The 14362-nt window shown below is 48.9% G+C and overlaps 1 protein-coding gene and 2 non-coding genes across 4 annotated transcripts in view; 2 read left to right on the forward strand and 1 right to left on the reverse strand.

The window, feature by feature from the left end:
• Positions 1-1412: 1412 nt before the first annotated feature.
• The window catches only part of SLC28A1 (solute carrier family 28 member 1), a 56568-nt gene continuing 43618 nt past the window's right edge, over positions 1413-14362 (reverse strand). The window contains exons 12-18 of one of the 2 annotated variants that reach the window (XM_032264832.1): positions 13780-13907; positions 11532-11700; positions 11209-11406; positions 3638-3719; positions 2551-2649; positions 2349-2460; positions 1413-2034 (exon numbers count right to left, since the gene is read on the reverse strand). In XM_032264832.1, the coding sequence (XP_032120723.1) occupies positions 1962-2034; positions 2349-2460; positions 2551-2649; positions 3638-3719; positions 11209-11406; positions 11532-11700; positions 13780-13907 (861 nt within the window). In that variant the 3' untranslated portion in view covers positions 1413-1961. Of the gene's footprint in view, positions 2035-2056; positions 2193-2348; positions 2461-2550; positions 2650-3637; positions 3720-11208; positions 11407-11531; positions 11701-13779; positions 13908-14362 lie in introns of those variants that run through there. The other variant, XM_032264833.1, reaches the window with a different exon arrangement.
• Positions 6810-6912, forward strand: LOC116541025. Its single transcript, XR_004264701.1, has one exon. It is a non-coding gene; the product is annotated as a U6 spliceosomal RNA (small nuclear RNA).
• Positions 7982-8083, forward strand: LOC116541017. Its single transcript, XR_004264695.1, has one exon. It is a non-coding gene; the product is annotated as a U6 spliceosomal RNA (small nuclear RNA).

Genomic DNA, 14362 nt, shown 5'->3' on the forward strand with positions numbered 1-14362 from the left:
TGAGAGCCTAGCTGGAGATACAGGAGGCCAGGCAGGCCTCCACTCTGCAGAGCTAAGGGAAGGACACAGGCCCTGAGGATTGGGGACCCAGGTCACCCTGTGGGGGTCACAGGGAGCAAGGCTGCTGCCCACTGGAACCCAAATCTGTGGCAGAACAGAAGCAAGACCTGGCTCTCTGGGGCTGAGCTGAAAAACTGCTGCCCAGGGCTCCATCCTCCCGCTGCCCGAGGCCAAGGCCAGCCGGAACTGGGAAGGAAGTTGAACCTGGCAGGTAGGGGTGAGGGTGCAGGGGCCCAGCAGCCACAGGGCAGGGGGCATTGCAGGTCATGGAAGCCAAAGCTGCAGGGGGAAATGAGAATTGAGATCGGAGCAGGACAGGCGGCAGGGAGATGGAGAGGGCACGCTGGTGACAGGAGCTCCAGAAACGCAGGCAGGGGAGCAACGTCAGGCCTCTCCTAGTGGCACAGAGGGCTCGGGGTGGGGAGGAAAGGCAGGGAAGGAGGTGAGGGCGGGCCCCAAGGCAGGGTTCTCCAAACACCAGCAGCCCAACAGAGAGACTCCAGATCACAGTTTGTGTTATGAGGACTTCAGCTCTGACCTGAAAATACCAAGGATGCATGAGGTGGGGCTCCCCTCAGATGGGCCCAGGACACCCCTGGACCACCCAGAACTAGGTGGCATGGCTCCAGTCCTGCCTCTGCCTCTTCCCAGCTGTGTCCCTTTAGGCACATGACTTAACCTGTCCGCACCTCTGATTCCTCAACTAGTGATATTTAACACGTACTTCATGGAGTTGTAAGGATTGAGTTAAAATACAGAAGGCTCTGAGAACAGTGCCTGGCACACAGCGCCACATGAGCATCTGCTAATATTACAGCTATGTAGAGTAAAGCAGTTTGAAGATTAGCCAGTATTTCCCAAGTTGTATTCCATAAAATCTTCACCTGAGATACTTCCATCAAAAAGCTTCTTACGGGTCAGGTACGGTGAGTGACGTTTGTAATCCCAACACTTTGGGAAGCCAAGGTAGGCAGACCACTTGAGTCAGCCCTGGGCAACATAGTAAGATCTCGTCTCTACCAAAAAGCAAAACAAAACAAAACATAAAAATTAGCTGGACATGGTGGCACGTGCCTGCAGTCCTTGCTACTTAGGAGGCTGAGATGGGAGGATTGCTTGAGCCTGAGAGGTGGAGGCTGCAGTGAGCCACGATCACCCTACCATACTCCAGCCTGAGCGACAGAGTGAGATCGTGGCTTTAAAAAAAGGTTCTTTGCTCCTAAGTTCAGTGGAATAAAAATAAATAATAATTTTAAAAAGTTCTTACGGTTAAATAATTTGGAAAAAGCCTCATATCCACACCAAGCACTGACAAGTCCACAGTTAAAAAACAAAAAAATAAACAAAAAGTCCAAATAGGCCGCTCTAAGTTTATTTGACCCAGTGTTTCCAAGTCTAGTGGATCACGGAACCCTCCGAACGCCTCCCGGGAGTGTGCCATGGGGCCTCAGTTTGGGAAGCGCTCTGAGGGAAGGTGGGAAGGGAGTCTCTGAAAGCAGAGAAAGGGGCCACACCACCTGGCAGGGGAAGCCACAGAGAGATCCTGGTGCCCAGGTGGGGAGGGGAGGAGGCTTTGGTGTGCACCCACAACAGAAAGGAAGGGGCATGTGAGGGACCCCAGGGGAGGTGGGGAGAGAGGACCAGGGTGCTGCTTGGATGTGGAGGGGAAGGAGGAGGAGGCAGAGGTAACCCTGAGAATTCACACTGGGGGAGGTAGAAAATGGGGGAGGAGGAAAGAGGTGCAGTAGGACACGTCCTTCCTGATGTCCCCACTCACTCTCTGCACATTCACTCCATGACCCCTTCCCAGTTGTGGGACTGAGCTGGGGCTGAGTCTCTGGCTTCCCTGAGGAGGGCCCTGGGAAAGGGAAGGTCAGAAGCACAAACAGGTTCTGTCCTCGCTACGCACAGACTGTGTGGTTGTAAAACCGGCAGCAGTTCTCCAGGGCCTCTGGGCTGAACTCTGGGTTGATGCTAAAAAAAAAAAAAAAAAAAAAAAAAGCAAAGATTGCAGTGTGAGCTCCAGGCTGGCTCTGCTGGCCACCGCCAGGCTGTGCAACACTGGGAACATTGCTTCAAGTCTCTGGTCCACCCTTCCTCCACTGGTCCTCAAGCCTTTACTTCCCCATCAGCTGCAGCCATAACATTTTTACCCTCACCCTGGTACCAAAGGCATCCCCCCCAGCACTCAGGCATTCCGTGCCCCATTTCGGGGGGGTCCCCTGCAGGCCCCATTCCGTGCCCCATCGCGGGGGGTCCCCTGCAGGCCCCATAGCTCACGCCCTTACCTCTGGAAGGCATCGCGGCAGCACTGATACACCTCAAAGCTACTGCTGCTGAGGGTCGTGTTCAGGAGGGACATGCAGTTGACTTCAGCCCCCCTGGGCACGTAGAGGACGCCTGTGGGGGGAAAGAGGTGGGTGGGCAGGGCCCCCGGGCTAACCAGAAAATCAGAGTTCCACATTCTGCGCCTGCCAGGCCTGCACTCACCTGCCATGCAGGCATTCACCAGGGACACACAGGCCCCCGTGAAGAGCGCCCGGAGCACAATCTGGGAGAAGTCGCTCTTCCGTTGGGGGACCATGGAGGCTGCAAGGGGACAGAAGTACTCAGGGCCAGGGAAGCTGTGCCCCTCTCTGCCACATTCTCTAGCTCCGGCTGCATCTGCTGACCTCCCTTCCTCTTCTATTAATAGATGGCCAGAGGGACAGACGCTGTCCTCCGGGCCACTTGCTGAGCTCAGGAGCCCTCTTCGGCCTGGTGGCAATGCCCACACCTCCCCACACACCATCCGTGGCAGACGCAGGAAAAGAATTTGAGTTTGGAGCCAGGCAGACCTGGGATGAAATGCAGGTCCAGCCACTCGCTAGCCGAGGGAACTGAGCCATGCTTCACTTCTCCAAGACTCAGTTTCCTTCTTTGTAAAATGGGGTGATTTCACCACCAGGCAGGGTAGCAGCTGGGAGTGGAAATGTTATTTGTAAAGAACTGAGAACTGTGCAGAGTCTTCGACCCTAGGCCCCACCATGCCTGCCTGCCTGTCCACTGTGGGTGTGAGAACAGGCAGACCATAGCTTTGGGGACAGGCCAGCACCATACCTCCCACCCCTGAGCCAGGCTTGGCCTTCAAGGCTCAAGTGCTGACCTCCTAGGCCACCACCAGCAGCAGAGATTCGGAATTCTAGGGCTAGAAGGAAACTCTCGCTCTGTCGCCCAGGCTGGAATATAGTGGTGTGATCTTGGCTCACTGCAACTTCCACCTCGTGGGTTCAAGCATCCTCATGCCTCAGCCTCCCGAGTAGCTGGGATCATAGGTGTGCACCACCACACCCAGCTAATTTTTGTATTTTCAGTAGAGATGGAGTTTTGCCATGTTGGCCAGGCTGGTCTCGAGTGATCCACCCCCCTCAGCCTCCCAAAGTGCTGGGATTACAGGCACAAGCCACCACGAACCGCCTCTATGGCCATCTTGCTTGGGCCCTGCTTTAGAAAAATGAGACAACTGAGGCCTCCATGTCCCCAGCAAGTTCAAGTCTCTGGCTCTCCCAGACACTGGTGAGGCCCCCATTAGACTCACTCAAGCCTCCGAGCATGATCCCAATGGAGCTGAAATTGGCAAATCCACAGAGGGCAAATGTCGTCAGGACTTCAGCTCTGACCTGAAAATACAGAAGATGCGTGAGGAGGGGCTCCCCTCAGACGGGCCCGGGGTGGCCCTATAACACCCAAGATCCCTGGCCTTAACTTTACCCACTTCTTACCTGTAACTGATCTTCAAGCCCTCTGTGCTGCCCCTTCCCCAGCCTTGCAATCCCACCTCTACGTCAGCTCAAATGGCACCACATCAAAAACATAGCTTCGCTCTCTCATCTGTCCTTCAAGCTTTTAATCTTCATTACCGGCCTTTCTAGACGGGATTCAGCCTTTCTTAGTCCTCTCGCTTTGGCCCTACTAAGTTGTATCCTGGGGCGACTGGGTGGACAGCCCCTTCCCGGACATAGCACTCCTGTGACTGCTCTCAGGCTGAGAGAGGGAGTGTGGCCTACAGGAAAGAGTAAGGGATTTGGAGCCCAGCCAGGCTGGCTTTCAGGACTAGCTCACCAAGATCAGCTGGAGCAAGTCAGTCGCTTCTCTCAGTGTCAGTTTCCCTGTCTAGAATGGGGGAATAATAGTACCTGCCTGGGAGAGCCGTCAGGAGGATTACGTAAAATACAGGAAACACCAGGCAGAGAGCAGGTGTTTAAACACGATAGTTATTCCCTTTTGTTCTTAACAACTGTCCTATTTCCCAGAAAGAAGGTTTAAGGGCCAAAATGAAATAATTTGAAAATAAAATTGATTTATGGGTACAAAATAAGTTAGAATGAACGAGTAAGAGCTAATATTTGATAGCACAACAAGGTGACTATAGTTAACAATGACTTAATTGTACATTTTAAAATAAGGGTATCATTGGATTGTTTGTAACACAAAAGATAAATGCTTGAGGGGATGAATACCCCATTCTCCATGATGTCATTATCACACATGGCATGCTGGTGTGCATCAAAGCATCTCATGTACCTCATAAATATATACACCTACTATGTATCCACAGAAATTAAAATTTTAAAATAAAAAAAATTGGTATAGAGCCTTCCCGCATACTATATAAAAATTCTAGATAAATATTAACATTTTAAGCATGAAATGATAGAAAATATAGGATAATAAATATAGTTACTCTTATTTTGGAGAGGAGCAAACCGAGGCTCAGAGAAGTTAAGTAACTAAGGAAGTTCACACAGCAAGAAGGTAGTTGTATCAGAATTTGAATTCAGTTCTGACTGCAAAGCTTATGGTCTGAATTATCTCATCACATTATTTCAGGAATTTAACACTTTCCAGAAAACATGCTTTTTCTTTCTTTTTCTTTCTTTCAGAAAACTTCTGCCTCCCAGGTTCAAGCGATTCTCATGCTTCAGCCTCCCAAGTAGCTAGGATTACAGGTGTGTGTTACTACACTGGCTAAGTTTTATATTTCTTGTTTCACCAAACATGGTTTCTCCATGTTGGCCAGGCTAGTCTCAAACTCCTGGCATCAAGTGACCCAACCTCCTTGGCCTCCCAAAGTGCTGAAATTATAGGCATGAACCACCGTGCCCAGCTGCATTTTCCAGATAACTTTCTAAGTTTAGAAATAATAGAAGAAATCACAAAAGAAAATATTTGGCATAAAATCTGTGTTAAAAAAAAAAAGAAAAATCCCGAATGCTGGGTCAAGTGAGAGCTGACAGACACTGGGTGACCCTGTGCCTCACTGAGGAAAATAACTAAACAGGGGCAGAGGAGACTCTGAGAAGCCAAGAGGCAAAATGTCATCATATGCACTCCCTGTCCAAGCTTGTCGACAGCGGCACAAGAAGCAGCACCCAGATGCTTCAGGCAACTCCTCAGAGCTTTCTAAGAGAGTCAGAGGCAGAAGACCATGTCCGCTAAAGAGAAAGGAAAATCTGAAGATGCAGTCAAGGCAGACAAGGCTGGCTAGGAAAGGGAAATGAAAACTTACAACCTTCCTATAGGGAAAACAAAAAAGAAGTTCCAGCATCCCAACACATCCAAGAGGCCTCCTTTGGCCTCTTCTTGTTCTATTCCAAGCATTACCCAAAAATCAAAGGAGAACATCCCAGCCTATCTGTTGGTGATATAGCAAAGAAAGTAGGAAACATGAGGTTGTAAAACCGCTGAGGAGGACAGGCAGCCTTAGGAAAAGACATCCACAAAGCTCAACGAAAAATACAAAAAGATATTGCTGCGCACCGAGCTAAAGGGAAGCCTGGGGCAGCAAAAAAAGGGAGCTCTCAAGGTTGAACAAGCAAGAAAAAGAAAGAATGGGAGAAACGTGAGAAAGAGGAAGAGGATGAGGAGGAAGGAAAGATGAAAACAAAGATGATGAATAAACTGGTTCTAGCAGTTTGGTTTTTTCTCATATACAATGTATTTAACCGTCACCACCCCCCCGCCCCCTGCCAATACTCAATGCGTTCATTTTAAAGAAATAAATTAAAATATAAGGCCATGTAAGATTTGTTTTTAAACCGTACAGTGTCTTTTTTTTTCATATAGTTAACATACTACCCAATGTGTCTTTAGATAACCCTGTCCTGGTAATATTTTCAATAGCCACCAGCCTTGCCTGGTGCCGTATGGGGGTTATAAATTGCCACGGAAATTTAAAGCACGCTCTTTTTGGCGCACAGCACAAATTAGCTGCGTATGTGGATGGTAGTGCCTTTATATTTAGTTGTCTCTGATGCAGCTTACACAAATAATTGCCGATACAATGAACTGAAAACCACTTGGGCCGGGCGTTGTGGCTCATGCCTATAATCCCAGCACTGTGGGAGGCCAAGGCAGAGGATTACTTGAGGTTGGGAGTTTGAGACAAACTTGGGCAATATGGCAAGACCCCAACTCTAAAAAAAAATACAAAAGTTAGCCAGGCGTAGTGGTGTACATCTGTAATCCCAGTTACACGGGGGCTGAGGTAGGAGGATTCCTTGAGCCCGGGAGGCAGAGGCTACAGTAAGCTGTGATTGTACCACTGCACTCCAGTCTGGGTGACAGAGTGAGACCCTGTCTCCAAAAATACATACATACTTGCGTACATATCACTCTGTAATTTTTTTAAAAAGTTACAGCTGCTTTGTCGACATTCTAAATGCTTCTAAGTAAATACAATTTTTAAATTAAAAAAACAATAAATTCCTGTGCTTTTTATACACATACACTAAAACTTCAATGACGCAAAGATGATTAGCATGGCCCCTACCCAAGGATGACGCGCGAATTCATCAAGTGTTCTACACTAAAAAACCAAAAAATACATTTCCGTATACAACATAAAGGGAAGAAAAGGAAAAGTATATGTAGAAAACATAACAGAAAAAAGTTAATGTCTTTATAACATGAAGAGTTGATACAAATATTATTGGAAAAAATATGTATCTCTGCTTGCCCACCTACAGCAGCCCCTCCCTCCCTTCTTTCCCTCCCTTCCTCCCTCCCTTTTCTTCCCTCCTTCCCTCCCTCCCTTCCCCCCTTTCCTTCCCTTCCCTTCCCTCCCCTCCCCTCCCCTTTCCTTCCCAACCTACCTTACCTTACCTTCTTCCCTCTCTCTCTCTTTCAGAGACAGGGTCTCGCTCTGTTACCCAGGCTGGGGTGCAGTGGCAAAATCATAGCTCACTGCAGCCCCAGTCTCCTGGGCGCAAGTGATCCTCAGCATCTCAAGTAGCTGAGACCACAGGCGTGCACCACTACACCTGGCTAATTTTTAAATTTTTTGTAGAGATGGGGTCTTGCTTTGGTTTCAGGACTGATCTTGAACTCCTAGTCTCAAGTGATCCTCCTGCCTTAGCCTCCCGAAGTGCTGGGATTACAGATGTGAGCCACCACACCTGGCCACCAGTCATGGTCTTAAAATTCAAAATGTCAAATCTGCAGTGATTTCTGACTGCTTCCTGGCCTGTGATTACCACCTGCTCTAGCTGTGCTCATTGCTCTGTTCTCTAAGCATACCAAGGGCCTTTGCACGTGCCCCTTCCTTTGGAATGCTTTTCCCAGCTTGTCCTAGCTCGTCCCTTCTCCAAGTCTTGGCTTAAATGCCACATCTCAGGGAGATCTTTTCTGACCAGTCCACCAAAGGAAGACCCTGCCCTGTTTTTTCCTTCAAATAACTCACCACAATCGCTGTTATTTTAATTTTTGTTCTTTTGCTTTCTTGTGTTTGCCTGTGTCTCTCACTAGATGTCGGCTCCAAGAGACCAGGGCCACGTCTGCCTAATTCTCCTTGTTATCCCCCATGCCTAGCAGGAGGCCTGCCACCTAAGTGGTCTCAACAAATACTTGCTGAAGGAGTGAAGTTCATAAAAAAGATCATGATGTGCTTCAGCAGCACACATACTAAAATCAGAACGATACAGAGGAATGTGGCACGACCCCTGTGCAGAATAATGTGCAAATTCATGAAGCATTCCATATTTTTACACTGCGTGCCTGTATCAGAACACCTCACTTACCACAGAAACATATGCACCTACTAGGTACCCATGAAAATTAAATAAATAAAAGAACAGGAAGGGGTGTGCCCTCCATTAACCTCTGAGGACGGGTGAGACCAGAGGTAAGAGAAAGCAGGGAGGGGAAACTTGACTCTATACAAACCTCTTTTTTTTTTTTTTGAGATGGAGTTTCACTCTTGTTGCCCAGGCTGGAGTGCAATAACACAATCTCAGCTCACTGCAACCTCCACCTCCCAGGTTCAAGAGATTCTCCTGCCTCGTCTCCTGAGTAGCAGAGATTACAGGCACCTGCCACCAAGCCTGGCTAATTTTTGTATTTTTACTAGAGACGGGGTTTCACCATGTTGGCCGGGCTGGTCTCGAACTTTTGACTTCAGGTGATCCGCCCGCTTTGGCCTCCAAAAGTGCTGGGATTACAGGTGTGAGTCACTGCACCTGTCTGTTTGTTTGTTTTGTTTTGTTTGTTTGTCTTTGAGACAGAGTCTTGCTCTGCTGCCCAAGCTAGAGTGCAGTCGCAGCTCACTGCAACTTCCACCTCCCAAGTTCAAGCGATTCTTGTGCCTCAGCCTCGGGAGTAGCGGGGACTACAGGCGTGTTCCACCACATGGGCAGAAAAAAATTAAAATTTTTGTATTTTTCGTAGAGGAGGGTTTTTGCCGTGTTGGTCAGGCTGGTCTCAAACTCCTGACTTCAAGTGATCTACCTCCCAAAGTACGGAGATTACAGGCATGAGCCAGGGTGCATGGCCACAAACTTTCTTTTTTAAAAAACCTAAAGAGTCCATTCCTTTACAATTTAAAAAGGAATTTAAAAGACAAGAAAAAGAACTTCCTGTTGAAAGTTTTCAGTCACCGAAGTAATGCAGATGAAAACAATGAGCTATTACTTGCTCATTAAAGTAGGGAACCTTGTTTTTAAAAAGAAGCTACTCCCGGAGGTTTAGCCGTGTGGTGAAATAAACGCTCATGGGCACAGCTGGTGCTGGTGATTTCGGCCGCTGTAGCCACGTGAAGACGCGTGTGGGATTCAGTCAGCCCACACCTGGGAAAGCGGCAGAAACGCTCTGAGAGAAAGGAAGGGCTATACGCACAAAGAGACTCATTTCAACATGCAGATAAAAACCAAATAATAGAATTGTCTGAATGGCCCAACAGCAGGGGCTTGGGTATGTTAGGACACGTATATAAAAAATGATGCTTATGTTATAATACTGAGTAAAAACACAGCTGGCTACAGCACAGGATGGCTGCTACAGCAGCAACTATGTTAGCTCTCTCCTTTCCTCTTTTTTTTTTTAAAGACAGGGTCTTGCTCTGTTGCCCAGGCTGAAGGGCGGTGACACAATCCTAGCTCATAACAACCTCAAACTCCTGGGATCAAGCCATCTTCCTGCCTCAGCCTCCCAAGTAGCTGGGACTACATTCATGCACCACTGCACCATGAAAATTTTTTTTTTTTTTTTTTGAGACAGAGTTTCGCTCTGTCGTCCAGGCTGGAGTGCAGTGGCGTGACCTTGGCTCCCTGCAACCTCTGCCTTCCAATTTCAAGCAATTCCCCTGCCTCAGCCTTCCAAGTAGCTGGGATTACAGGCGCCCGCCACCATGCCCAGCTAATTTTTTGTATTTTTAGTAGAGATGGGGTTTCATCATGTTGACCAGGCTGGTCTTGAACTCCTGATCTCATGATCTGCCCACCTTGGCCTCCCAAAGTGCTAGGGTTACAAGCATGAGCCACTACACCTGGCCCACACCTCGCAATTTTTAAAATTTTGAGTAAAGACAGGGTCTCACTATGTTGCCCAGACTAGTCTTGAACTCCTGGCCCCAAGTGATCCTCCCACCTTGACCTCCCAAAGTGCTGGGAATACAGGCATGGGACACTGCGCCTAGCCTAAACTCTCTCTTAAAAAGAATGGAAGAGGCCGGGCGCGGTGGCTCACGCCTGTAATCCCAGCACTTTGGGAGGCCGAGGCGGGTGGATCACGAGATCAAGAGATCGAGACCATCCTGGTCAGCATGGTGAAACCCCGTCTCTACTAAAAATACAAAAATTCAGCTGGGCATGGTGGCATGTGCCTGTAATCTCAGCTACTCAGGAGGCTGAGGCAGGAGAATTGCCTGAACCCAGGAGGCGGAGCATGCAGGCGTCCTAGGTAGCCGCGATACTCCGCCCCCGGGGGTCAAAAGAGAGAGACAACCCAGCTCAAAAAAAAAAAAAAAAAAGAATGGAAGAAAATGTAAGAAACAACAATAATTACTATTTGGGATGGTGAGATTATAGGTAATTTTTTCATTCTCAATAATGTTATTCTTTTAGAATGGTTAATCTTATAGATCTTTTATAGAATTTAAAAATAAATTTTGACAGAAAGGACCAACCCCTGCGCTGAATCCACTATATTAACAGTGAAGGTGATGGCCGTGTGTAGTGGCTCACATCTGTAATCCTGGCACTTTGGGAAGCTGAAGCAGATGGATCATTTGAGATCCGGAGTTCGAGGCCAGCCTGGCCAACATGGTGAACACCATCTCTACTAAAAATACAAAAATTAGCTGGGTATGGTGGCAGGTATCTGTAGTCCCAGCTACTCGGGAGGCTGAGGCACGAGAATTGCTCAAATCTGGGAGGTGGAGGTTGCAGTGAGGTGAGAATGTGCCACTGCACTCCAGCCTGGGCTGAAAAAGCGAATCTCCATTTCAAAAAAAAACAAAACAGCGAAGGCGTTAGTGAAGTCTCCTGATCTCACTCACTCTGCAGCTTGTTAGATGCGAATGGGTATGCCTTTGGAGTAGATGTGGCAGGTATTTTACCCCGTTTTCCACAGAAGAGGAAAGGTGCTGTGGCTGGCCCAAGGCCACAGTGAAAGGCGACCCATCTAGACCTGGGTCTCGGACTTCCCACAGGGCTCCCTCCCCACGCCTCAGATGGCAGCGAAGCCCGAAGCCGTCCTGTCTCCCGGGACTATAGGATGTGGTGGGGAAGCACCCCTCCAGCCAGGCCCAGGAAGCAGGAGAGCAGCCACCAGGGGCCCTCAGGAGCGGCTGTGCCATGTCATCGCCTGCCACAGGGAAGGGACTGGGCCACTCACGGAGATCCACTGCTTCCTGGCGCCGACCCACTCCTCGACTCCTGCCAGGCGGCGTTGCTTGTACTTGGAGAGTTCTTGATAGGCCACAAACTCGTTCAGAAACAGCTTGATCCCCAGCAGCTCAGCTACCACTGGACAGTCCTCCCAGGCCACGCCCATCAAGAAGGCTACAGGCCGCAGGATGTAGGAGCAGATGAGCTGAGGGGACAAGGGTGTGGCTGGCACTGAGGGCTGGGCCTAGACTCTGCAGGGCCTCCAGCCACCACACGCCACCACCTGGGGCCATCCTCTCTACAGACCGAGCGTGGTGACCAGAAACGCACCTGGAAGCTGAGCCCCTGGATGTCCACCATGTCTCCCAGCCAGGAGAGGGCAGCATTGATGAAGGCCAGCACGGCCAGGAACGCAATCAGGTTGGCAGCGATGTTGCCAACCACCTTCACGGAGATGGCGGCCCCAGTGCTGGCTGCTTCTATGAGGTTCTGAGCATCTCTGTCGTTGGGATCGAGAACAATTGTTACTGGCCTGTCTCCACAACAGCGAGGGTCCCTATCTTACAGGCGCAAATAGGAACCCTGGAAGAGCACTTCAGAGCAGGAATTGCTCATTTTCCCTGAGACCCAGAGAGAAAAAGGGGTTGGCCAAAGCACTGGGACAAGGTCCAGGTTTCTAGCATTGAACTGTCCAAGATGGAAGCCATTAGCCGAATGTGACAGGAGGCTGTCTGAATTGAATTTGTTGTAAGTGCAAAATATAGACCAGATTTGGAGGATTTGGTACCGAAAAAGGCAAAATATCTCAATAATTCTTATACTGGTTACATGGTGAAATGACAATACCTTGGCGTGTACAGGGTTAAGTAAAATGGGTTACTAAAATCACCCATTTCTTTTGACTTTTTAAAGGACAACTACTAGAAAATGACTAGAAAATGACAGGTGCAGCTCACATTACACTTCCATGGGACAGGTTGCTCAGTGCTTCAGAAGGTTGTGAGGCTGGGGTGTGCCCAAGCGTGTGTCTGTCATGGTGCCTTTTCAACACTGTTTAAGGTTTAAATGTTATCTAACAGTTATTAAGACTATGACAGGATATCAGAAGGTGAGTGAAATCAAAGATGGCACTCAGCATGTCAATGGGTGGTTGGTACCCTGTGTGGTCAGAGATCAGGCACACAGACACGGTGGCATGGGGCCTTTCGATGACCTTCCTCAACATGCACACATGACAGGCCACAGCGCCAAGAACCAGGCCACACTCCCAAGCCTCGCCTGGTCCATTGCTTCCTGCTGGTCAGACACTGGAAATTAAGATGTGAGAATTGGAGTGTGCATTTTTGCAAATGCCGTGGTCTGAATGTTTGCCCTTCGGAAACTCATGTTGAAACTTAATCCCCAATGTGGCAGAATTGAGAGTTGGGGCCTTTAAGAGGTGATTGGGTCATGAGGGCTCTGCCCTACTGAATGGGTGAATCCATTCCTGAATTTTGGATTAATGGATTAATGGGATAATGGGCTATCACGGGAGTAGGACTGGTGGCTTTTTGTTTTGTTTTGTTTTGTTTTTGAGACGGAGGTTTGCTCTGTTGCTCAGGCTGGAGTGCAATGGTGCCTTCTAGGCTCACTGCAACCTCCACCTCCCAGATTCAAGCAATTCCCGTGCCTCAGCCCCCCAAGTAACTAAAATTACAAGCGTGAGACTCTACGCCTAGCTAACTTTTGTATTTTCAGCAGATACAGGCTTCACCATGTTGGCCAGGCTGGTCTCAAACTCCTGACCTTAAGTGATCTACCTGCCTCAGCCTCCCAAAGTGCTGGGATTACAGGCATGAGCCACTGCGCCTGGCCTTGACTGGTGGCTTCTTAAGAAGAGGAAGAGAGATCTGAGCTAGCATACTCAGTTCACTGCCTGGTACCCCGCAACCTCTCACCATGTGACACCCTGTGCCACCTTGGGACTCTGCAGAATCCCCAGCAGCAAGAAGGCTCTCACCAGATACAACCCCTCAACCTCGGACTTCTCAGCCTCCATAACTATAAGAAATAAATTCCTATTCTTTTTTTTTTTTTTTTTTTTTTTTTTTTGAGACCAAGTTTTTGTTATTCTGCCTGAAGAGCAGTGGCGCAATCTTGGCTCACCATAACCTCCGCCTCCCGGCTTCAAGCAATTCTCCTGCCTCAGCCTCCTGAGTAGCTGGGACTACAGGCACGCGCCACCATGCCCAGCTAATTTTTGTATTTTTAGTGGAGAAGGGGTTTCACCATGTTGACCAGGATGGTCTTGATCTCTTGACTTCATCCACCCGCCTCGGCCTCCCAAAGTGCTGGGATTATAGGCGTGAGCCACCGTGCCTGGCTTCCTATTCTTTACAAATTACCAAGCTTCAGGTATTCTGTTATAAGCAACAGAAAACAGACTAAGACAGCAAATGAAGCCAAACTAGGGCAGGGAAAGAGGAGCGACCGTCCGGAGCTGGTGGAAGACGGTGACGAACAGAGAGAACAGGACCCCCTGCTTTGCCGCCGCACCTTGTACCACTACGCCCTCTGCAGGACCTCCTGCTGTGCTCACCCGTAGGTCAGTTTCACTTCCTCCCTCCCAAACTTGGACTCCTCCACCTCCGGGTAGACCAGCTTGGAGAGGGCCAAGGCACAAGGGGCAGCCATCACGGAGGCTGCGATCAGCGAGGTGGCGTCGATCTGCAAAAGTGAGAGTGTGGGATCCAGGTGGGCAGCCAGGAGAAATGCTGGTGACCAAGAAGTACGGCCCAGGGCAGCAAGGGCACATGTGTAGTCTGTCCCACTGGCATGTCCCCATTGTCACAACTGCTATCATCGTTATTATAATACCTTTTATGCGTAAAAGCTCACAGGCTGTATGTACAGCACCTTCTGTTTCTTCCTGGTGCTTCTCTAACTTAGGAATGACGAATATTGTTATCCTCATTTTACGGACAAGGAAACTGAGACTCCAAAGGATTCAATATGACTTGCCCAAAGTAAAGGGAGAGAGGGAATTAGAGCCCATCACATCTTTTGGCTCCAAGTTCAAGGTTCTTTATTCCTTTTTAGGCCGTCACTGTTGACCACTAATCCCCGTTAGCTGAGGTTTCCCCCTTAGTGAAAGAATTTGTGATGGTTTCAGACAAAGATCT

Source organism: Sapajus apella, unplaced genomic scaffold, assembly GCF_009761245.1.
Source record: "Sapajus apella isolate SASKATOON/1434 unplaced genomic scaffold, GSC_monkey_1.0 scaffold147, whole genome shotgun sequence".
NCBI classification, from domain to species: domain Eukaryota; kingdom Metazoa; phylum Chordata; class Mammalia; order Primates; family Cebidae; genus Sapajus; species Sapajus apella.